The sequence below is a fragment of the Protopterus annectens genome, chromosome 12.part0 (genome assembly GCF_019279795.1).
Source record: "Protopterus annectens isolate FY-2018-M chromosome 12.part0, PAN1.0, whole genome shotgun sequence".
Lineage (NCBI taxonomy): Eukaryota > Metazoa > Chordata > Ceratodontiformes > Protopteridae > Protopterus > Protopterus annectens.
The window spans coordinates 360465098-360490674 of NC_056746.1; the positions used below are offsets into that span (position 1 = coordinate 360465098).

Below are 25577 nucleotides of genomic sequence, written 5' to 3' on the forward strand. Positions count from 1 at the left end.
CAGGCTTATGGGGCGATAGTTTCCAGATTCCGTTGAGGCACCACCTTTGTGGAGAGGGACCACCATTGCTGTACGCCACTCTTTGGGTACATATCCTGTAGTAAGGCTAAGATTGAACAGTAGTTTTAAGTTTGGGTTTAACTCTTCTTGGAGTTAATGTAGGACGCAGCCCGGGACACCGTCTGGTCCCATTGATGCTGTGTTTTTTGCTTTGGAGAGGGCGGCTCTTACCTGAGCATCTGAGATGTCAGGGGGGCAGCACTCTGCTGGGATAGATATTTGCCCTTTTGGTGGGGAGGGAGAAGTTTGCACTGAACCTGTCAGCTAGGATGTTGGCAATGTCTGTGGGTTTGGTGTATTTTTTGTCATTTTGGACTAATTCTGAGCATATCTGGGAATTCCCACCCAGGTTCCTAACATAACTAAAGAAAGCCTTGTGATTACCCTTAGTGTCTTGTGCAATTTTTCTCTCGAAGCTGGCCTTAGACGATTTTATGAGTGCCCGTAGTTTTTTGCGAATACTGATCAGAGATGCCTTCCCTTTTTGGGATTTTGCTCTATCATGTAGTAGCTTCCTCCTCCTATTGTATATTTTGTTTATGGCTGGGGTCCACCAGACAGGACGTCTGCCTTTGGAGGATTGGGTCTTGGTTTTATTTGGGATTGCATGATCCATGCATTCCTGAAGGTGTTCATATAATGCGTTTATAAAGGATTCTGCGGTCTGAGCCATATTTCCCACAGGCCCGGGGGCTTTGAATGATTCCACCTTGGTTTTGAGGAGTGTGAAATTTGCTTTAAAGAAGTTTTTCACTGTGGTTTTCTGGGCAGGGGGTGGGGTCGGGATGTGAATATCCAGTGAGATTAGTTTATGGTCTGATCTTATTTTCCCCTCTTGTGGAAGTGGTAACAAGTTGTTCCATAGCATTTGAGTTTATAAATTCTAGGAACCTTTGGGCTAGGGTGTTGGAGTTAGAGTAATGCTCCCAGTCTATGTTTGGGTAGTTGAAGTCGCCCAATATAATGGTGTTTGGAGAGGCCTTCATATTTTCCAGTGTTCTCAGGAAGGCCGAGTGGAGTTCCTGGGTTTGGGAGGGTGGTCTGTAGCAGGCTATAAACTGGAAGGCAGTTTTACCCACTGTTAGTTGCACATGGATAGTCTCTGATGCTTCGTGCTGTGCCACCAACATGAAGGTGTGGGTATCTTTGACGAATATTGATACTCCCACTCCTTTTGTGGTTCGGTCCAAGTTTTGGGGCCGAAAAGCATGGTATGAGGTATAACCTGGTAGTGCTGGGATGCTCTCGGGAGCCTTGAACCAGGTTTCTGTTACTGCACAGATATCAATGTTCTCCATGCTAAGGAGAGTTTCGAGTGCATGCATCTTGAGGTTTAGACTTCTGGCGTTGAGTAGCATTACTCTTTGTTTCTTATCCCTTGTGATACCTATGGAGGTGGGTTTGTCTTTTGAGCCTTTCCTAAAAAAGGCACTATGGGGGTAGCAAGAGCCTTTGCCAATATCCGAAAGCCCAGGGGTGATGGGTGCAAGCCGTCCCTAGTGAAGCATCGTGGCTTGTCGAGCACGTCATTCCAGGCTGACAGGCATTGGATCCCCTTTGAATGACACCAATACTTAAGCCAATTGTTGAAATTGATCATCTTGTCTTCATATTGTGGCATCATTCTTGGTGAAGGTAAGATGCTACTCAAGGTCAGGGTCATACCGGCCTGGGCTACATGCTCAGAGAGCTCCTCTATGTCTCTCTTCATGTAGTCCAGGGAGGTACGTCTCAGGTCATTCACACCAGCATGGACAATGACTGAGTCATATTTGTACTTGCCTTGGAGTGACCTGAATGCTTGTGTTATGTGGCAGATCCTAGCGCCCGACAGGCAGCTCACCATGACCTTCTCCTTGTTCAGCCTGGTGAGTGGACGTCAGTGTGCCTGACGATAGAGTCACCTATTACAAGTGTATCAGGTGTGTTGTTTAGCCTTAAGGGCTGTGACTGTTCGGCACATTGGCTTTGTGAGCTATGTGTTGCACGTGTTTTGTTTTGAGGTAGCAGTTGCTTGGGTGTCTGCTTTGGAGGTCTCTGCTGCTTAGACAGATTTTTATTTAGAGCCGCCAAGTATGTTTTTGTGTGTTTATGTGTTTGGTTTGCTGTCGTGGTAGGTCTATGTGAGACTGGAATTGTGAGTGTGGTTTCCTTTTCCTCCTGACTAGTTACGCCAGTACTGAGTTGAGAGAGCTTAGCCTCCAGTTTGGCTATATGGTTGCATGTCTCACATGTGTTGGAATTTGTTGGGAGGAGGTGAGGGTTGTCTGTGTACATGAGGCAGTTGTAATATTGCCTCAAGATTCCCAGATTCACCAGCTGGACCGGAGAGGAGATTGACAACTGACCTTTGGACATGCTAGAATAGTATTGGGAATTCCTTTTTAATTGAAAAAAAGGGCCAATGGGGAACAAGGTACTCAAGGGGAGTTTGTGAGGGTGTAGTGCTTTAAATTTTTTAGCGCTGACCTATATAATTGCTTTAGTGAGCAAGTGCCAGGTAACTTAAATGCAATGTGCTACAGGTAACTTAAATGCAAAAACGACAAACAGTAACTTTCATTCAAGTGAAACAAGGAAATAAGTACAGTAAGCAATGCAGATATCACCAGGGATCCACAGAAGCGCTGAAAAGCCGCATTTTAGGTGGAATTAGCGTTTCAGGGAAATAACAAGCAAACAAACAACAAGCATACAAACAAAGCTAGATTCAGCAGGCCTGGATCTAGTCTATGCTACAGCAAACAAGGTGTACCTATTTCAGTAAGAAGCAGTTCAAATATGCAGGCACTATAAGCCTTCAACCAGAAATTCCCAGCTCAGAAGGGCAGAGTCCAGCCTCTCCTCCCACAAGAGTGCAGACCACGAACCCTCTTAATGTAAAATAACTGGCCTGAAGCCCAAGTGCTTAAACCAGAATTAATAGACACTTAGAATAACAGACACTGAGCCCTCAATCAGCAGTTCCCAACTTAGAAGGATGTAAGCTACCTGTCCTGCCACCACAGTGCAGGCCACAAACCTTCCTAATGTAAAACAACTGGTCTGAAGCCCAAGTGCTTAATCCAAAAGACTTAGAATGATAGCTACACTTTAATCAAGTTACTACCAAGCAGTAATAAATGCAATTGAATACTTTAAAGAATGCCTGGATTAGTGCTCAAGTTATACAAGCAAAGCTAGATTCAGCAGGCCTGGATCTAGTCTATGCTACAGCAAACAAGGTGTACCAGTTTCAGTAAGAAGCAGTTCAAATATGCAGGGCACTATAAGCCTTTAACCAGAAATTCCCAGCTCAGAAGGGCAGAGTCCAGCCTCTCCTCCCACAAGAGTGCAGACCACGAACCCTCTTAATGTAAAATAACTGGCCTGAAGCCCAAGTGCTTTAACCAGAATTAATACACTTTTAGAATAACAGACACTGAGCCCTCAATCAGCAGTTCCCAACTTAGAAGGATGTAAGCTACCTGTCCTGCCACTACAGTGCAGACCACAAACCTTCTTAATGTAAAACAACTGGTCTGAAGCCCAAGTGCTTAAACTGAGAGGCTTAGAATGAGTTACACCAAGCAGTAATAAATACAACTGAGTACTTTTAAGATGACGCAAAAGCAAAATAAAGTAGGAAGAAACACAAATACAGTAGTAGTTTTAAGTGAGCAAATGAGATGGGCCCAGGAGGAGTATCCAAGTGCAAATTTACAAGAGGGGCGGGCAGTTTCAAACCACCAAGATTAACACCAAGACAAAAACAGAGAGGGTGGGTGGGGACCTACTGAAAAAAAGTCAACTTCCAGCTAGATATTGCTCAATGCAACACAAACAAATTACTTTAAACCGTGTATTATTTGATAAAAGTGCAGGTAAAAAATCTACTTAACTCCACTCATGTAGGTCTCAGTTGGCCAAAGCTCACAGTTTAAACAGAAAACAATTCACTGTACCACTTGTATAAGACAGAAACCGAATAACAATGAGGTAAACTACCCCCACTTATCACTGACTATGCAGGTTTTTTTAACAAGTCTTAACTGAAAATACCACTTGTGTAAGGCCTACTGAAAAAACAGTCAACTTCCAGCTAGATATTGCTCAATGCAACACAAACAAATTACTTTAAATCGTGTATTATTTGATAAAAGTGCAGGTAAAAATCTACTTAACTCCAGTCAAGTAGGTCTCAGTTGGCCAAGGCTCACAGTTTAAATGAATTTAAATACTCCATACATGTGACACCCTTACTCCAATCACAAACCACAATAAAATTATTTATAATTGATAGTTAAAACCAAAGGTTTAATAATAAAAAATATTAATATCATTGAAGCAATACTTTAAAAGGAAAAGAAATGCTGTAACTTTTCTGCCCATATTTTAAGAACACAAAAAATAGAAACTTTATCATTTAGCCCAGGGGCTGTTTCTGCATCCAATTTTAATTGTCGTTCCAGCTATTTACACTCAATCCTGGTTTCCCAGGATTCTCCCCTTTGATCTAACACAAAGAAACAAAATTTACTTTGTGTACAAGAACGTGTGTTTCTAAAAAAAAAAATTGTTTCCACACCATGATTGACATCATGCATATGTTCATATATCAGTTTCTTTAGCATTCTTTCCATTTTCCCAACATAAAAAACAGTAAAACCCAAACAATGGACTAGATAAACTACACCCCTGCTGTTAACAGTTATAATGGCCATTGGATCTAATGATTTAACTTCCTGGCTTCTGAATACATTTGGTATGTATTACATAAATAGCCACATTGATTACAGCTTCCACATTTTAATGTACCAAACTTCTTATTACTTAAAGGCATTCTCTCAGATTTTAATTCCACATTTTAGTGTACAAAACTTCTTATTACTTTTAAAGGCATTCTCTGATTCCAATTCCACATTTTAATGTACCTAACTTCTTATTACTTAAAGGTATTCTCTCAGATTCCAAAATTCCTTTACTGTTTCTGTTCTTTCTTACAAAACATGGTTTCTTTATACCTGGAAAACAAGCTAACCCCCCCCCCATGCTTTTTAATGATATGGGCTGCGCAGTGGTGCAGCGGTTAATGCTGTCGCCTCACAGCAAGAGGTTCTCCGGTTCGATTCTCGGCTGGGGTGCCTTCTATGTGGAGTTTGCATGTTCTCCCTGCGTTCGCGTGGGTTTCCTCCGGGTACTCCGGTTTCCTCCCACATTCTAAAGACATGCTTCTGGAGCATTTCTCCCTGGGCCTCCGCTGAAAACAGGATCTGTCGAACCTAGTTGGACTTTCCCGGTCAACAAATGTTAAAATAAAATAAAAATAAATAAATAAATAAATAAAAGTATTAGCAAAAGTTTCCCGGTCAACAAATGTTAAAATAAAATAAAAAAAATATATAAAAGTATTAGCAAAAGCTTTTCATGATATAACATGGGCGGTTCGATTATTCTCAAACACATCCTTTCTGAAAAAGGACATAAGGGTTAGCAAGCGAGTTTTGATAATTTGTACAGACTGCCTCATCCGTAAGGGGCATGGACACCACCCAAGGAGTGACTTTGTGATTTCCAATCCAGTGTTCTAGATTGCACTTGATGGTCAAGAAACCGCTCTGCTTCACACAAATAGGAAGACTATTCCAGAGGAGAGAAAATCTCTTGGACACGTAGCTGTCTCTCCAGCATGATCTAGTCATGGCAGAGATCAGGTTTAGATCCTTGTAGTGGGTAACCCACATGCAGTTAGTTTTGCAAGTATGCAACATTTCCATCAATGCTTGGTCAGAGGCTGCCTTGTAGGTCAGGCATAGATCACCCCTCAGTAATCAGTAGGAAACTGAATACAGTGATGGGGCTTTTAATCGGTCTGCATATGACATGCTGATTAAATCATGTATTTTTATGGTGAGAAAGCTTTGAGGAAGGTCCATCTGTTGCAGGTGCCTGGCGAGGTCCATGCCAAAGTGTGCATTGTACTCAATTATTGGTCTGAGGGCTGAGTACAATGGTATTATGCCATCCTTTAATCTGGATGCCATGCCCTTACTTACAAGCTGAGACACACAGAAGGATTTCTGCACCACTGTGGACACATGGTGGTCAAAGTTCAAATTACTGTTTATCTGATTACCCAGATCTCTCACTACTGGTCCAGTCTTGGGGGGTGGGTGGGGGGGGGGGTGCTATCAGAGTTGTAATTTGCAGGCGTATTTGATTTTCCAAAGAGTATTATTCTGCACTTCTTCACATTTAGTTTGAGGCTTCAGAATTGGTTTTGATGAAGTCCTAATCGAATAGAGGATGAAAGCACTTAACCTGCATTTAATTATTTTGATTAAAATAAAACTTTTTTTTTTTTACCTGTAACTAGGAAGTTGTGTTAGTTCCCTGCCTACACCAAGTATGTGCCTTGTGTCTTTGGTTACATGTTTTTTTTTTGGCAGCACAGTCACATGCTCTTTCTTTGTGGTTCTTTTTACTTCCAACCCCCAAATAGTGTTACATTCTGTGTACACGTTCATGTTTGCAGAAAGTCTTATACAGTCTTGAAACTTTTACTTGTAGCCCATGATCCACAAAAATTACATTTCAGTAATTGTACAGTTTGCAACAAAAGTGACACATGCTTAGTTGTACTCCTTAGTTATTCAGGCAGCTTATGCTCGGTTTGTGATAATGTAAAGTCTGGCATATTATGTCCCATCTGTCAGTTTATGAAAAAGAAAATGTGTAATGAATGTCATATATCCATACCTCTCAACTGGCTAAGAGGAATGTTCCTTATTTTAAGTATCAAAAATTCCACATTCCATGTTGTTCCACTTAGAAGGGGTTTGTCATGCATTTCGAATTTTTTTTTGAATGATTGTAGTAAATAATATATCAATAACCAATGACTTGAGTATAGTATATTGAAGATTTACCCATGGTTGGTGTAGTTTAATCACGAGGGCGAAGCCCGGGTGATTAAACAAAGGCAACCGTGGATAAATCTTCAATATGTCACACCTAGAAGTTGATTATTGCTATTAAGCAATTAACATTATTTAAGAAAAAAATTACGATTTTTGTTAAATTATGTCTTTGTATAATGGTGCCGTAGTGTTCTTCCACGTTGTTTCTGTATCCTGCAGCTTTGTTGATGTACTCTGCATGCATATTGTACTTATGTTCTCGCATTTAACTCAGGACCTCACTGCTTTGGAAAACAAGCAATGGAGATGGAAAGATCTCTGTAGCTTTTTTTTTTTTTTTTTTTTTTTTTTTTTTTTTTTTTTTTTTTAATAAAGAAACTGAAATTTGTACAGCTTAGAGGTATGAGACGAGGCAAAAATACAAGGTAAATCAGCTACGTTTCTTTAGTTTTGTATAACGTGCCTGATTTTCCTTGTGTTTTCTCTGCCCTTTCTACATACCTCTTGGCTCAAGACAGCAGGAAAGCGTTGGCATATATTAACAGAAGAAAGTCCAGACAACTGGATTTTTTTCTATTGGTATATGCTCGATTTACAACAAGTATGGTTGGGCTGATCAATCAGTGTGCATGTTTTTGAATATTAATGACCTGTCATTGTATAATATCGAATGATTATTCATCAAAAAAATTTTTTTTTTGAAAATATGAAGAAACCATTATTAACCATACTCCCAGATCCTAGTCGAAGTTGTTTGGAAGTGTTCCACATTTTGCCCATTAGCTCCACATTGTAAGTGGTATTGTTCCACATTTTGGAGACAGAAGGTTGAGGGCCATGCTTGGGTCCACCAGTAAGGCATGTGAGTACCTATGTAGGAGAGAATGTCAATCTACACAGTTTAAAATCCAAGTATTTTAAAATTTGCTGCAAACCTTACGTTCAGTGGATGTAATTACACAGTTACAAAAGCAGATTCAGTTGTTCTTTAGTAACTGTTTCCTTATAGGCTATGTGAAGATTTCCTGACTTCCATTATGTTGCACAAAATGTGTTATTGTGGAGCTGGGATAGGTATGTCTGTGTCCTTTTGGTCTCCCTCCTGCTTGAGTGGAGAAATTTGGAAACTGCCCACAGTAAACTGAGAGTTACCAGCTGCATCTGGTACAGCCTAAGTTGGAAGTCACCTGTGACCCAAGTTCATCCTAATCTGCTGCTTTCATCTGCTCTTTGTTCCTTGTCCCATCCCCAGGCAGAATTGTTGCTACCCTACCCTCTGAAGAATTCCCATTGTTTCCCACTTCATCTGCAGAGATGATTGCATTGCTGTATCAAGACTATTTTTTCATAGATTCTTATGTTCATAGAGATTCCAAGCCTATCGAGTCTTATAACCATGTACAACTTACCAGTATCCTCCCTCAGGCCACACCTCCTTTCGTCAGGAGGGCTACACCATTCAATCCCAGAGTAAATCTGTGGATACCATTCCAGTCATCCAGGTTATGTTTCAAAGCAAGGAGCTTAAATTAATTGAAAAAGCTTACTTTGCATTTGTTGTTGCTACTTTAAATTGTTATTAAAATGTATATATAGGTACGTCTTTTTGGCTTTCATTAGGGAAGCCTAATCTAAGTTGTAAACCAGCTGGTAGAAGAAAACTGCCCTTAGATTGTTGGATTCATTTATTAAAATGATAATTTTTTTATGCCTTTACTTTCAGATGGCATTTTTGTAGCAGTTGTTTAGGATGATTTGTACGTCATTACCAGTCAGTATGCACTTTGTGTATGGAGAAGGAATTGAGGATGATGTGGACCAACCCATTTATGACCCAGTGCAATAACTTGATTTTGTGCAGTTAGTCTTATTTATTTCCTGAGCTCTGCTAAGAAAAATGAAAGTACAGCACATAGTAAAATGAAGCTATGCAGTAATATTAAGATAGTTTATTACCTTGAAAGTATTCCATATTTGAATGTGTCATTGTACCATACCCCATCCCTTTGGAATTTATATTAGGCAGCTGTTTTACATCTCAGGGTTACAAATTAGCTGCCAAGTATTTCTCGTATGTTTGAGGCTGTGTATAACAGCAAAGAAGGTTTTTTTGTAGAGGATCTATATTGAAATGTCAGCACATGTGAATCTCGAACTTCACTATTCTCCTTTAAACTTGTTTTTTTTTGCAAGGGGCAAGCCCCCCCCCCCCAAACTTACACTAACCCTGAGATGGCCATACTTCGGAGAAAAGGTAATATCTGGAGAAGTGGCCATCTTGGACTTAGTATATTTAAGTCCTTTGTTTTGGCTTTTAAGTTTTCTTGTTTTGAGATCCTGATATTTCATATGGTTGCCATTCTTTTGGGCTGAACTTTTGTCTTAGAAGCATAGGAAGCCAAATAAAACTTTATCAAACAGTTTGGTTGTAGGGAGGAATGATTACCTGGATGTATAGAGCCTTATGCCATGCATTCTACTGTGTATATTTTTAAAAATAATTGATTTTGTGAATAAGATGTATTAGATAGCTTGGCATATTTATCCAAGTTTGTGTTTATGCGTTCTATTAACCAGCCAGATATTCTTTTAAAAAGCCATTTAAAGTGTTTTGCTTAAGATTTTAGAGATTTATGGGTTTTTTTTTTTTTTTTTGGCGGGGGGGGGGGGGTTATGGCTGACGTACAGTTCCTGGCTATGCCCCTGAGACTGAAGAGCTGTTATTCAGCAAGGTGTGTGTGTGTGTGTGTGTGTGTGTGTGTGTGTGTGTGTGTGTGTATATATATCTGTGTGTGTGTGTGTACGCTTGGCAGTGTACAGGTACATCAACATTAAAACATTAAAAGTTACCAGTCATGCTTAGAGTTTGACAGCAATGGGATGATCTTTAGCTAAGGTCTCTACAGCCACCTTGTGGTTACTTGTGTAGTCATGGTAGTGGAGTGGACTAGAGCATATACTTGTTCTGAGTAATATACATTTCTATATGTTCTTCTTACATTCCTGGAGGATATATATATATATATGTATGTGTATATATATATATATATATATATATATATATATATATATGTATGTGTGTGATTTTAAGCCTTTGTCCCTCGTTAATTATGGTCTTGTTCCCGATTAGATTGAGAGGAGTGCTTCAGATCTGCCATGTTTGTCTGTGAGGATCTGTGAGATCAGAATTGGCATCGATTTGGAGACTACTGTATCTCTAGTTCAAGTGCACTTAATAAAATATGGTTGAAGATTGTAGAAGAAGGCATACATTTCGGCTGTATAATGTAAATGTATATGGCCACAGGCTTAGCTATCATTGCAGCCTGTAGATCAGAGGTTCAGACATGCTTGGGTTGATGTCATATTTGTTTTACTCAAAGGCAGTAGGTGCAGAGCATGATAACCATTATTCAAATTTCAGACTCTAGATTATAGGTTCATAGGTAGGTACAAGGCTATTGGCCCTAGGGCCCATACAAGCCTAGCCAAAAAATGTACCCTGGCTTTCGCCACCCAAGAAAATTATTTTCCTGTGCCCCTGTCGATCAGAGCCACAGAAGTGATCCCCGGGGTGAATTTCCCATTTCGCATCCAATCATCAAGATTTTTCTTGAAGAGTGCTAATGAGGAGCTCTGTTTGACATAGATCTGTTCCAGAGTATGAGAAGTCTCTGGGATATATTAATCTATCCCTCCAGCATGTTCTGTTTATTGTGGTGACAAGGTTAAGGTCCCTAGAGTGTGTAGCTCGGAGGGATTGGGATTTCTTTAAGTCGAACATGTCCAACAGCTCTGGGTTTGACATAGCTTTGTATGTTAGGCAGAGATCGCCCCTGAGTAAGGCGATATGCGATAGAGTAAAGCTGTAGTTTTTTTGAGACGGTCTGCATAGGGTATCTGTTTGAGGCCAGTAATCCTCTTTGTGAGGTATTTCTGTGGTCTTTCCAGTTATTGTAGATGTCTTGTGAGGTACATACCAAAAGGGGCGTTGTACTCTATAATGGGTCTAATGAGTGATGAGTAGAGGGGAACAATGACCTCTTTTTTTTCTGGATGAGAATCCTTTTGTGATGAGATGAGCCACGTAGAAGAATTCCCAGACCACTGTGGCGATGTGATTATCAAAGGAGAGACTACTGTCCACCTGTGTCCCAAGGTCTCATCACATTTTCGGCATTAAGTAGACTACCAGCTATGTGGTAGTTCATGGGTACAGAGTGCAAGAATAAAGCAATTTGCTAACTAACAAAATTATTTTATTATTGAATTTTCCATATGTGCAATCATTTTGCTATTTCCATTTGTTTATTTCTCTTATAAGGCTGTCATCACCTGCTTGATATTGATTCAGTACTTCTGTAGCCCTTAGCTTGCTGCACCATTCAAATTTAAAGCACCACACATAAAGCAAAGTAATGAGTTATGTAATGTTGGACTCCATGTTAGCCATCCCATTTACAATAATCTCATGCTGCTTCGTACGTTTTTGTCACCACTGATGTTGCTCAGTGTCACACAGCTGAGAAGTTAGTGACCTGCTTTTAAAAGTAGTTCAGTTCATTGGAATGGTTGATTTGGAGGAAAGGAATAAAGCAACCATTGACCTGTTTTTCTATATTCTGGGTATGGGAGTGGGCAATGGAGGTGCCATTCTCTCTCTCTGCAATGCAAGACCATTGCTACTAAAGGAAGCTGATGAGCTTGAAGGCATCTTAAATAAGTTATATTTAGGGCACTCAGGATGAATCATTAATCTGACTGCATCACAGTGCATAGCTGCTTACAAGATAATGACTGTCTACCCCTCTGGACTACTTAGCAGGCTGTCTTCACTTCAATTGTTACAAAAATAGACTAAAGTCCAGCACTCAGATAAAAGCAAACCAAAACTTCAAAAGTGACTACTGAGTTTTAAAATAAAAAAAAAAATATTACACCAGGCTTAAGTCACTGAAAGAGTTGCGCTTTATTCATGTATAATAAGCACATTCATCCACTAAATAGACTTCATCAGATCGTCTTTTCAAAAACAGCATTACTGTTTAAAATATTATCGTCATGCCTCTATTTAGTATGTTGTCTATCATGTTGGTAGTGCTGCTGATACAGAGATACTTTTACTTCGAAAACCTTGGGGTGTATCACTGAAGAAGAGATCCAGAGTCATTAGTACAGCCTTGATGCAACCTTGGTTCATAAATCATGTGTAGGTAATTCCCACTAACTACAAGATGGTTTAATGAAAGAGGGAATAACTAGTGAACCATGAGCTGACATTGTGAAACGGTTTAACTGAATGTCAGCACACCTTAGCTTAACAAGTGTACAAGATTCCTTTTCCAGGCATTGGGGGGGGGGGGGGTTGCAGGAGTACAGAACAAGGGTCAGAAGTAACCGATACTGCAGTGTAATGTGATAGATTTTATACATTCTGCAGCAAATCAGTACACAATATGTTAAAGGGTTTTGGTGTAGCTAAGACAGCAAGAACAACCATTTCAGCTAACACCGGGGGGGAGGGGGTCAAGCTGACCCCCTCCCCCACCTCACAAGCACATTTGCTCTCTTGCTTTAGGTGGGATGTGTATTTTATTTTTAATGCATTTAAGGAGGTGGAGTTGCTTATTTGGTTTGGAGGCTTGAGACACTGATAACATGGTTGATTGGTAGCTCGTGAGTGCTAAGAATGCTGAGTTAGTAATGGATCTTCCCTCCTTTTTTGGGGGTGTTTTAGTGGGGGTGAAGTCCCACTGAGCACTTGTTTGTTACAGGCCAAGACCATTTCAGTAAAACAGTGGAGTTAACAGTATCTTGTATGTTTTTTGATGGTCTGAAGAAGTTGGCTTACCTTTTGCCAACAAAAGCGCTTACCAATAAAGGAGTTTAGTTCTACAAATCTGCTCTCTTTTTTGTTTTTAGTGGAGATAACAGTGATATCCTCTTATCAGCATCAGTTGAAAGCCTTTCTTTTCTCTGGTGTAAAGCAAAAAAATTTACAGGACGTAACAGTCCTCATTGCAACGTTCTTGAAAGTACAGGTGGCCCGGCTAACAAGCAGAGCTGAGACAGAGCATAATGGAGTTAGTCTAACCTTCACATCCTATTGATTTGCTTCACTAGTCATATTTCATGTATGGGTGGCAGTTATTACCTCATTCAGAATTGTTTTGTTTTTTAAGTAAGCCAAAGTTTTCCTGCCCCTTTTAGTTAATGGCTATGAACCACAGCTTAAATCATCATTTACTTTTTGACTTGATGTTACACCACATCAGGTTTCATTGCTTGTCTAGAATCAGATATCACCCTCTTAAGCTGCTAACCTATTACCTATGGTAGTGCTGTAGAGTGACCTGCAGTATTGATATGCTAATACCTGTAGTTCTTACGTTCATGGTCCTACAGTACTGTTGTGCTGTGACCTGTAGTATTTCTGTACTGCAGCCTACATTACTGCTGCTGTAGTGTTGTGAGCTACTACTGCTCTATGGACCAGCAGTGCAGCAGTGGGCTGTAGTTCTACTCTACTATACTATGACCTCTAGTACTGTAGTATAGTGGGATGCAGTACTACTGTACTATGACCTCCAGTACTGTAGTACTACTGTACTATGACCTCCAGTACTGTAGTTTATTGGGCTGTAGTACTACTGTACTTTTACCTCCAGTACTGTAGTTTATTGGGCTGTAGTACTACTACCGTATTGCCACCAGTACTGTAGTGGACTGTCTTACTACTGATCTTTAACCACCAGTACTGTTGTGAGTTTTCTTACTACTGTGCTATGACCTCTAGTACTGTAGTGTAGTGGTCTGTTGTACTACTACTGTATGAACACCAGCTCTGTAATGGGTTGTAGTACTACACCAGTGTGACCTCCAGTACTGCAGTTCAGTGGGCTGTAGTACTACTGGTACTGTACTATGATCTCCAGTATTGCAGTGCAGTGGACTGTCGTACTACTATACTATGACCTCCAGTACTGCAGTGCAAAGAGCATTAGTACTACTGTATTATGACCTCCAGTACTGCAGTACAGCTGTAGTACTACTGGCACTGTACTATGACCTTCAGTACTGCAGTGCAGTGGGCTGTTGTGCTACTGTATTATGACCTCCTGTACTGTAGTGCAGTGGGCATTAGTATTACTGTACTATGACCGCCAGTACTGTAGTATAGTGGACTGTAGTACTACTACTCTCTTACCACCAGTACTGTAGTGGACTGTCTTACTACTGCTCCATGACCACCAATACTGTGGGTACTACTGTGATATGACCTCTAGTACTGTAGTGTAATGGGCTGGTGTACTACTGCTGTATTACCACTAGCACTGTTGTGGGCTGTAGTACTACACCACTGTGCCCTCCAGTACTGCAGTACAGTGGGCTGTAGTACTACTGGTACTGTACTGTGACCTCCAGTACTGCAAGGAAGTGGGCTGTTGTGCTACTGTATTATGACCTCCTAAACTGTAGTGCAGTGGGCATTAGTATTACTGTACTATGACCTCCAGTACTACTGAGCCATGGCTTGCAGTACTGCTGAACCTTGACCTGCAATATTGCCATACTGCAATGTGTAGTATTGGTTTTCCATGACCCTCATGACTACTGTGCCTTGACCTTGGCCACTGGTGAACCATGACCTGCTGTAATATTGTACCTTGACCTGCATTACTGTTACACAACTTGCAGTGTTGCTAAAACATGACTTGTGCTCCTGCTTTATTATAACTCATGCTCCTGCTGTATTCTAACTCACATTACTACTACTGTACCAAGTCCTGCACTATGACTGAACCATGGCCAGCTGTACTGTGACCTGCAGTAAAACGGTGCTCTCCCATGGCCCACAGTATAGCTGTAAACTTAACACTTTGTGTTAGAACAACTCTGTATCAAAACATTTAATGCCATATTTCATTTTGGTTGTAATGTGATGGAGAGGCTCATTCCAGCATTTTCAGCATCAGTGTACAAACACTGGGGTGGCTATACATCACCGTTTTTATCCCAAACAGGTGAGCATTACAGTTGTAATAAGTGATTCTGTGTATATGTGTTAAAATTATGAGGGAGCACTTTGATCTGTAATTAAACTGAGTTGAAAACACTGTTGCGATAAGTCCACAACATATATATCCTAAAATCTATGATGTGTGTTAATATTATAGTTAGCAGTTATAGAATAAGAACACTGTTGCATGGCTAAAATTATTTAAAAAGAACATACAAATGATAATTATTTAACAAGGGTGATTATACTTTCTGCAAGAAAATATTCGTTCAGTAATACAGTACGTTTTAAGCTGCCTTTTTATTATCTTTTTTGTTTTGTTGTAGGTTTCTAAGACAGATCCATCACCAAAGAGGGAGATGCCTACCATGATCCTTTTTAATGTTGTCTTTGCACTGAGGGTAAGGGTGTGCCCTGAAATAAGTATGCCTGTATTTCTTTGTACTTAGCAGGCTGATTTTTCTAAAGCAGATTATGTTTGGGTATGTAGTCACTACAGTGCACCGAGCTAGTGACTGATAAAGTAACAGCAGGTATGACAGGGTAGAAAGTTATACTTGCCACAGTTAAATAAAATAAAGCTCTCATGTTTTTGTTGTAGTAACCATGGTTATTTATTTATTCTCTACAGACATTTTTGACTAATCTGCCCAGTCATAGCAACTTATGAGGCAAGAAAAATGAACAAGCATAAAAGTTTCAGTATGATTTATTTTACTATTTTATTAATTGGGTAAACCCACAAGACACAAGTACTTCTTGTCAGGGGTGACCTCAGAGCAATGTTTGGTTAAGTGATTTCTTCAGAGTCACACAACTGAAAAGTTCAAATTCAGGACTACAGAATGAGGTTCGTTGTCAGATCTTAGTCTGTCATGAGTACTAAACTACCAGATGACATAAGCATGTCAGTTAAGTTTGATGTTAATTACTTAATAATTAATTTATATTTATTAACCAAGAAAGCCCATCAGGGAATACTTTGCCTGCAAGACAAAACACTATTATTATTTGATTTTTTAATTTTTCCCTATCTGACAGACATTTGATTACTCAGCAATGCCTATTGCTCTGTTTTATATTATTTATGCTATATGTATTTTTGTTATTGTGATTACACAGTTGCTCAGTATCTCTGTTCTCATGTAATGCTCTTTGCTCACATACTTAAATAACTCTGTTAGCTGTTTTTAGTTTAGCATACATTGTTCTTTTGATATCACATTGTGTTTTTTTGTTTTTGGAGCTTTTCTCCCCTAGTCTCTGCTGAAAATGGGATACTGGTCCAATAGGACACTACCCGGTTAACAAATGTAAATAAATAAATAAATTAACACACACATACACACACACACGCACACACACACACACACACACACACACACACACGCACACACAAACACACACACTACACAAAACATGTACATATTTGTTATAATGTGATTAATAAGAAGTGGACAGTAGTAGTGGTAATTTATTGTGTTTGACAAATACACATTACAGTAATTACATCAGTAAAATATAAAGTAATAAACACATTCTCCTTTTGTATCATATTAGTATTTTTCAGTGCATATAGATTAGTATTTGTAGTGGAAAGATAGTTGGAGAACACTTTTTTCATATTTTTACCATGTTAGGTGCTAGCAGTTCACTGTATATAATGCTTGCTATTTCAAGTGCCCAGTGTAGTTTCTTTTAGTTATGTGTCCTGCACTACTTAGTCTGTTTCACTTTGACCTCCCCTGACCTGAAGGACCTTACCATGTTCAGCACAGTTGATAATGTATGTACTTTATGATTTGTTAGACAATTAGTTATTAAAGGTTAAAGTTGGTAAACTCATGAGTCTTTGTTGACCTTTTCATTTATTTTTTACGGTTTTGTGACCATTGTACTTTTGTTGTTGGTGGTCCTTTACTTGCTTCTGTCTTCTGCTGTCGATTAAGATTTAATACAAGCTTATAAGTGGAAAAGTAGCTGTGCTCTGAGGTCAGTTATGTGTCTGCAGCTAGATACCATGTACTTGCCCCCACTTATTCAAGGCGTCCTTAAACCCGTATAGTGATCTGCACTGTGTCATTGTTATTCCAGAGTCCCATCACATTCTCAGTGAAATAACATTTCTGTAAGTCATCCTTAAAAATAAAACCTCCCATTCCTGCCGACACCTTTATGCCCTTTTCCCCCTATAGTTTTTTCTTATTTTCTACCACACCCTTTCTGTCCCCAGGGAAATTATTTTGCCAGAAAATCTCTCCTTGCATATCTTCCAAAAAACTACAATCATCTGACAGCAGTGACTTAAGATGCTTGTGACAGCTCGAGGCCATTCTGAGATGGGTGTCTATTTTTTGGCTTAGCCTTGCAGTAAAACTACCATATCTCAACTTGCTTATTTCCTAGCATGGAGCGTTATGGAAAAATGTGCATTGTTTCCCATTTTAAATACAGTAGACTCCCTCTTATCCAGCCTCTGTTTAACTGGCCACCAAATTTTTGTCATAGCTCTAGCAAAAGACAGAGAACAACAACACTTCCGCCTCCTCTGGGCTAAGTAATGACAGACGTTTGAGTTTTAGACTTCATATTCATTAGAAAAATGCATATCAACACAAACTGTGTTATTCTAGCTGATTTAAAATCTATAATTGCTGTTTTGTATGCTTTTTGTGATTAACCAGCCATTTGTTTATCCAGCCTAAGGTCTGGTCCCAGTGAGACTGGATAAGAGGGAGTCTACTGTAGAAGGTTTCTGTTTTTCATCCTTGCCTACCCAATTTACCATAGAATGCAAAACTGCAAAGTAGCAAAACCTTGTAGATCCTTTACTCAACCCCCTCCCCAATCTCATTATAACTGGCTTCCTCTTATCCTTCAACTGATGTTAACACTGTCAATTCTGTCTTCATCATCTGTGACTGTCATTTCTTGAGAATGAACTAAGAATTTCCATTCTTCTCTCTTTCGCAGGTGGCCCTGATAGTGAAGCATCTGCAACCAGTGCTAGTTTTAGAGAGAGCTTACACAATTCTGCAGTATCATCCACTAATTTCATGAAGCCTAAACAGTTTGTTGTCTTATTTCCAAGGGACATATTTCTATATTTGCCGCATTGTCAGTTTGCACATTGATTCTTCCCCTTCTTGAATATGACTGGAGTATACTTGTTTATTGTTGCAGACCTGTCTGTCATCTGTCTTTACCATACATCTGAAAACCAGTGGTAGTCTAATCTAAGCTTGTGCAAGATTGTACAATTATAATGCTTTTGATGTAAATCAGGCAATCTTAGATCAGGACCCAGGGTTGTATTCTAGCTTTAAAAAGTAACTGTACAAACTGGACACAATAGGTATGTAAATAGATGTACAGTGGCCAAGCTCTGAACATTTTTGTAATGCAAGAGTGAAGGCTCTGCTTAGTAGTGCGTGTGTAAGGGGGACTGCCCTTGTAGGAAAAGACCATGTTCAAAAATATTGTCAGTTTTGCTTCTCTCTGTCAACATAGTTTGTGATAAAAGGGCAGCAGTTTATTTTGCTGACACTTAGGAAAGTAAGGTTGTTGGTGGGAGGTACTGGTTGCTAGGTACTGGATCCATGAGTTTTTAATATGTCCGAGATTTTGAGGAAGATTGCATATCAAAGAATTTTCAGAAAAAGTTATGCAACTGGATGGGTATCCAGAAAATGCACTCCTAGCATGCTGATCTGTTGCTTATTGAAAACTGAGATGAGGTCTGAGGGTGGGTACTGGCAAGGAGCAAATGGTCACTGAGCCAAGGTGCCAAGTATGTTCAATGACAGCATGTTTTGTTGGCAAATTATGGAATGTTTTGCAGCAGTGTTTGTATACAGCAGTGAGGTGGAATGAATAAGGACAGATTTGGAAGAAGAGGTGACATGATTAGAAATGTGACAGTTTGGTTACATGCAAGCACATGAGACAAAAAAACAGGAAGATGTAGTCGTTTGAGAATTAGTTAGCAAAAAGAAGAGGAGAAAGAACCTTACTCATATAAAAAGAAAACAGAATATGAGAAAACGGCAACATCAGCTTGGGGAATAATGGGTGCTTGACAAGAAAAACAGGAAGGTATTACTCCTTTGTGCAGGCATTTGGTGAGAGCTAGTAGAAAACAGGAAATTGTTACTCATTTGGTGGAAACCCAGTGAAAGGATAGTGCAGTGTTGTAGGGACACTATTTCCCAAGAATAGAGAAGAACGACACAGTTCAGACAAAGGCATTTATTTATTTGTTTGTTTGTTTGCCAGGGTAAGTATTTATTTAAGTTTATTTACCAGGACAATCACTAATCAGTTTCAGGTCCAACCAGGATTGTGGAGAAACAAGTAATACACAGTATATTAAGTTAAGTTCATAGTTATGTCCTAGGCTAATGGCCCTGGAGCCTTTAAAAGCCTAGCCCATAGAGGTGCCCTGGCATTGTGCTGGCCGACGTTAGTTCCCAGTGCCTCTATCAAGTAGAGCCACTGAAGTGATCCCCGGGGTGAACTTTCTCTTTCCTATCAACTCATCAAGCTTCCTCTTAAAGAGGGCTAGTGAGATGCTCTGCTTGACATGTATGGGAAGTTTATTCCAGAGCATGGGCAGTCTCTGGGTTATGAACCTGTCCCTCCAGCATGTTGTGTTGATTGTGGTAATGAGGTTGAGGTCTCTGGAGCATGTGGTGCGGAGGGATTGGGATTTCTTTAGATGTAGCATTCCTAACAGAGCTGGGTCAGACATGGCTTTGTAAGTCAAGCAGAAATCGCCTCTTAGTAGATGATATGAGACAGAAAATAGCTGGAGTTTTTTGTCCGTCTGTGTAGGACATGTGTTTAAGGTCTAGCATTCTCTTCACGGGGTACTTTTGTGGCCTCTCCAGCTGTTGCAGGTGTCTAGTGAGGTACATGCCAAATGGGGCATTATAAAGAATAAAGATGCCAGAGGATCAATGGAATAACATGCAAGATTTTGATCACAATGTTTTTTAAATGTGTGTGTGCATTTGTGTATATATACATGTATATGCGTATGTGTATGTATATTTATATGTCAAGCACACAAGGAAAAAAAGGGAGAGGATTAAGGAGAAGTACTAGGACATTGTAGGAGGAGGAGTAGAGATGTCTCTCTGCAAATGATGTATATGTATATAATATAGATATACAAATCTGATACCTACTGGAAGAGATAATATGTTGAGAAGAGGACAGATGAATATATAAAGGAGGTTGGTAGATTAATATGGCTTTCAACCCATCAATGTAAATGCCCTATCAAAAGCCATATAAAGAGATATTAAAGAAGCTTACAAAATATATCCATGAGGAATGTGGGGAGATGATTGAAACCTCTGGATGATCAGAAGAGTTTGTGTGTACCTAAGCTATCAACAGATTAAACTAATCATCACCGTGTATTTGTGAAGTTTGCCTAGGCTTAACATGGCCCAGAAGAGGAGATAGGCTAGTACTAACCTATAAACGTTCATAATAGTAACTGTTTCTAGCACACATATATCCTTCTCCCCCATTGTTTTCATTTGATCTGTATCTTTAGCATACTTTCTCAGCTTGTGAAGTAGTATTTATATTTTATTATTTTTTAACTTTATTTTAAAGTTCAACTATTTTTATTTGTAACAGGAACAGGAGGAAGTTGTAGTTAAGTGTGTTATATTTGATTTTTTTTTAAATATTGGCTAAGAAAACGTAACAATTTGATGTATACCATATAGCATTTTTAAGGCTCAGCAAGGGGAAAAGAAGTGAGATATGTTAAGCTGTACCTCCCATCTAATTGCCTTCTTCTTCCAAACCCTATGGAGGCTATATTTCATATTGTAATGCCATTACAGTGGGGTTGATTAAATTGCAGAGGTTGCTTCAGATGTAAAGCAGATAGCTTGGCATGGTTCATCAACCAATACTGAAAACCTGGGACCCTTTTATTTTACTTTTTGTGTGTAGCTTGCAAATTAATATTCAGCTGCATGTAGCAAGGGTTCACAATAGGAAAACTGCATTTGATGTCATGTGACTTATTAGTACTTCATAACTTCAGAGTCAGAGATTCAATCCTGACCTTCAGTCATTGCATGTGTGAAGTTTGTCCCCTCAATGTTTGCATCTTTTTTTCTCCCTGGGTACTTCCTCCTCTCTCCTGGAAGCATTCTGGCCGATTGGCTAAACTAACCTGGCTGTTGTATATAAATATTGTATTTACTCGTGCCCTTGTGGCCTTCATCATGGCTGAAAAGTCTGTGATCAGCCTACTTACGCCATTAGCAAATGAAAAAATAAGTAAATAAACCAGTTTTCAGTGTGACAGGTTACCAAACTGCTGCATACATTAATAGTAGGCAGTCTGGCCTGGTATGCAAAGTTGAATGTATAGTCTGGATATGTTGCTAGTGCAGCTACAGCAAATTCCCCCTCCCCTTAGAAGAAAAGTGATGGAAGTAATGTAATTACATCTAAAATGTAGACTTGCATCCCTTGACCTATACTAATACTGTTTAGCTTAAGAAACTGAATATCTGAAAAATGTATGGTGATGCCTCAATAAAGTTTTTTCATTTAATTTTTTCTCATACTGCTTGTTCTGTAACCAACTTAAATTTTAATGAGTACTTCAGAATGAGTTTACAGTACTATTACATTTGGAAAAGCTCATTGCATTGTTATATGGTGACTTAAACATTACCTGTCATTATAAGTAATAATGCATTCAGTTATGTTTTACACACACGTTCCCTGCTGTTTTTGATACCATTATTTTATTTCTGCCTATGGACTGCTAGTTTGATTGCATGACATTTATGTGATCGGAGTAGTTTTCTCTTCTCTCCAGGCTTAGACTGAAATTGGTCACTATTGATCTGTATTCTACTCTTAAATTCAAATAAAAATTATTTTTATTATGGTGAAGCACAGCAGATAAGTGTACATATGGATCTTGAAATTAGTGGCTTGTTTGGAAAGTTCTGATAATGTGAGAGGTGGGTCCATCTGTGACTACCGTGATGGGCTGTGTCCCACTTGCCGTAGTAATCAATGATAACCATGTGCAATGCATCTCATCCCCACAGCAGTCTTTTCGTGACTCAACAAAATCAGCCAAATGCAGAATTGCTGAGTCGAGATCTGGTATGCTAATGTTAAGTGTGCCCCTCCTGCGACACACCATCTGCTAAGTGCCACACCAAGGCAGCTGGGAACAGCTGATACTGAGAGGCCAGAACTGGAATGCACTAAGTTTTTTTTTTTTTTTTTTTTTTTTTATGTTGCACTGTAATTAACTTATTAAGCCTTATTAAAAGAGAAAGAAACTAAACAAATTCTGACTGATCTACCAAACTAATAAGCTAAAGTGTAAATGGTTCTGCATATTTTGTATACCTATACCAATGTTGTGGTACCTTTTCAAACATTCTTATTACATTCGTTTTACTTGAATATCCAGTTGACTTGTATTTAACAAATGATATACTACTTCCTTCTTCTTATGTAGTTAATTACTGTGATGTGACCCAATCACTCTTGAATTATGGCCTAGGACCAGTTCATTTACTCAGTTAACAAAAATATAAATAAAAGGAAAACTGAATCCTTTAGTTAGGTCACACACACACACTGCCAGTGTAATGTACTGCACATTCTAAAATCATCATTAGATCTAGAATACTTAGATGGCATTTCTGCAGACCTTATAAACATATAACATACCCCTATTCTTTTTGTTTGTGTTTTTTTTAAGTTGTCCTTTTCTAGAAGATGTAGCAACCAAGAAGAGACTATCCTTAATAGATGAGACAATACATTATTACTAGGAAAGTCAGCAGCAACTGCTTTAGCTTTCTTCGTTATACATATTGAGTTATTAGGGAGTATGTTAAATAAATTGTCATTCTGAATTGTACACACAGTGTAAAACGTGTGAGCAACAGAAAATCACTGGCTGGAGGTGCATTCATTGCTGATTAAGTGCTGGTTTAGCCCCATTTTCCTCGTTTGCTGTATGTCCACTGTTGTTTTGTTTACTACTAAATGATCAGTAATTAATTAGTTATTATAGTTTTACCTGATAAAACCATCAGGCAGCTTTAACTCTTTAGCAGTGAATTTTACAATCTATTGTAATCCTAAAATGCATCATGAAACCGTTTGTATCTGCAATTTTATTACTAAATTTTATACCTGGTTTCATATAATTACTGCACAGGGAGCGAGAAACTGCAGGGGTCTCATTAGTTTAGAGGTAGCATACTGTTTAGATATGTTTGCAGCCATCAAATTTAAAACCAGCAGTCATCTTAAAGGGAGCAACTTTAAAATAATCTTTATACTTAAAATAGTGCCACTCAGACAAAGATAAAGCTTTGCATCAAGAAACAATTGCTAACATAACTCCCTGCATTCCAACACTCCATATGTCTAAAACTGAAAACATTTTTTAAACCTTGACAGTTGAGTAGCATGTTTAAAGTAGTATTAGCATTATACAAAGGTAATCACAAGAGACACCTGAAAGTGCTTAAAATGGATTTATTTATTTTTATATATTTTGATTTGTTAACTGGGTAGCTAGTCTGGAAAATCTGACCCTTTTTAGCCATGACCGAAGCTCAAAATGAGCTGTAAAGAGATACATTAGATACTGTATAAAAAAGACCACAGAAATTATTTTGAAATCCAGTTAAAACATACAACTGTTTTACAACATACAAAATTACATTATTTAAGGATAAAACAGAAATGAGATTGCATGATAAATTACAAGATGGTGGGAAGTGATGAAATAAGGGCACTATGTAGAAAATTCTGTAGAATAATGAAAGATGTGGACATGAAGATGCAGATGTGTGTCAGGGACATGGCAGGGAGAGGAAGAAGGACAAATCATCCAAAGCAATTTTGAGAAAAAATAGCTAAGACTCAAGAAAGACAATCAAAGGGCTTTCTTAGCTATATTAAACCTGGGAGGGGAAACAAAACCCAGATAGAGCTAGTTTAGTTTGAATGAAATTGAGATGAATCCTACAGACATTGCAGACATTGCCAACATACTGGCTGACAGGTTCCTCCCCCAACCCTCCCCTCCCCCAATATCTATACCAGCCCCCAGCAGCCTCCAGCTTCAAGTGAACTGCTCTCTCCAGCAAAACTCAAAGCTCTCCAAAAACAAAAAACATCCACAGCATCCATGTCCATGAACTCAATCCATGATGCTCCAAAGGAAATGAACCCACAGCTGTACAGCTCTTAGCTCTGGAAGAATCAACCTCTGGGGAGTTACACATGGACCAGCGGTGGGCACTGCAAAGTGCCCTCCACCGACCCTGCCTCACACGCCCCGAAACCCTGCCTGACCGTGGCTTGACAAGCCTTATCTGGAAAGCCATGGAGGAGAAATAAAGACATGATAATAAGACTATGGGAATTTGCAGACTTTGGATCAAATCCAGTTGGCTTTGTTTGTTTTCGCCTTTAATTTTGTTTTTAAAAAGCTTTTGACTTTTTCAAAAAAAGCCATTGATGAAAAGAGTCAGGGCAAGCTATACTCGATCTGGCTAATCTGGATACAATACCCATAATATCATCCTAAGGCCTATCATTGAAAAACTCATCAGCTTAAATGTCAACCAAGACATCACAAAACAGATTGCAAACCAAGAACCAGGGTCAGAAGAGCTGCTGGCACAGAGTCAGACTGGTCAGAGCCTGTGGTGTCCCACAGGGGTCAGGGTCCCCCCACTCTGTTTCCACTCTACTTTTAGTCCTGGCAAGCAAACTACAAGCAAAGTAAGGACAAAGTTTGCAGATGACTGCAGACTGAAACTGCACAGAAACAACACATCTGACAACAACACAAACCACAGGGTCTCACAGAAAGAATCAGAGTGCCAGAGCCACAGAAAAGGAAAACTGGTCAAAAAATAAATGTCATGCCCCGCCGGTAAAAACAAGGTTACCCCTAGCTAAAAATGGGTGGGCAATCACAGCTGGCAATAGGAGAAAAGGGACCTAGGGACCTGAGGACCTAGGGAGTAGTCTGTCATCCGGACAGATAGTACCCTAGCTAAAGTAGTTAAGAAGTTAACTAACCTTGCCAGATCATCATTCTTCTCTTCTCATCTAGATCACATACATATCCTCACTCTCATCACCATCAGGACATATATCATAGTATATTGCTACATTAATCATGTCAGACACCCGATTGCTGCAGCTGCTGGAGCCACAAAAAACAAAAACACCAAGGGATAAAAAGCTCAAAAATCTGTCCTATGCTGCCCCCAAAGAGTCTCAGCTCAGTTCCTCAGTTGCCTCAGAGGTGACCTGGTGACCTTTGCAGCAACATACAAGGCACTGTCAACACAGATTAGATTTGATGAATTCACCTCAAAAAAAAAAATCTAGAAAACCCAGATTTGATGAGAAAGACTCGGCTCAAACGCTCAAGTGCTGGAGGACGGCTGGAGGATAGATTCATCACCCAAGACCTTCTATGCTGTGGAACAAAATCCCGGTACAATGTGAGCAGAAACCTCGCTGGCCTTGTTCATCATGAAATCTTGACCAATGGATGG

General features: G+C 39.3%; 1 protein-coding gene across 5 annotated transcripts in view; it reads left to right on the forward strand.

The window, feature by feature from the left end:
• The window catches only part of NPRL3 (NPR3 like, GATOR1 complex subunit), a 1033612-nt gene that overhangs the window by 201922 nt on the left and 806113 nt on the right, over window positions 1–25577 (forward strand). For all 5 annotated transcript variants that reach the window (XM_044089441.1, XM_044089439.1, XM_044089442.1 and 2 more), the window contains one exon: window positions 15306–15380. In XM_044089441.1, coding sequence (XP_043945376.1) covers window positions 15306–15380 — 75 coding nt within the window. The remainder of the gene's footprint in view (window positions 1–15305; window positions 15381–25577) is intronic.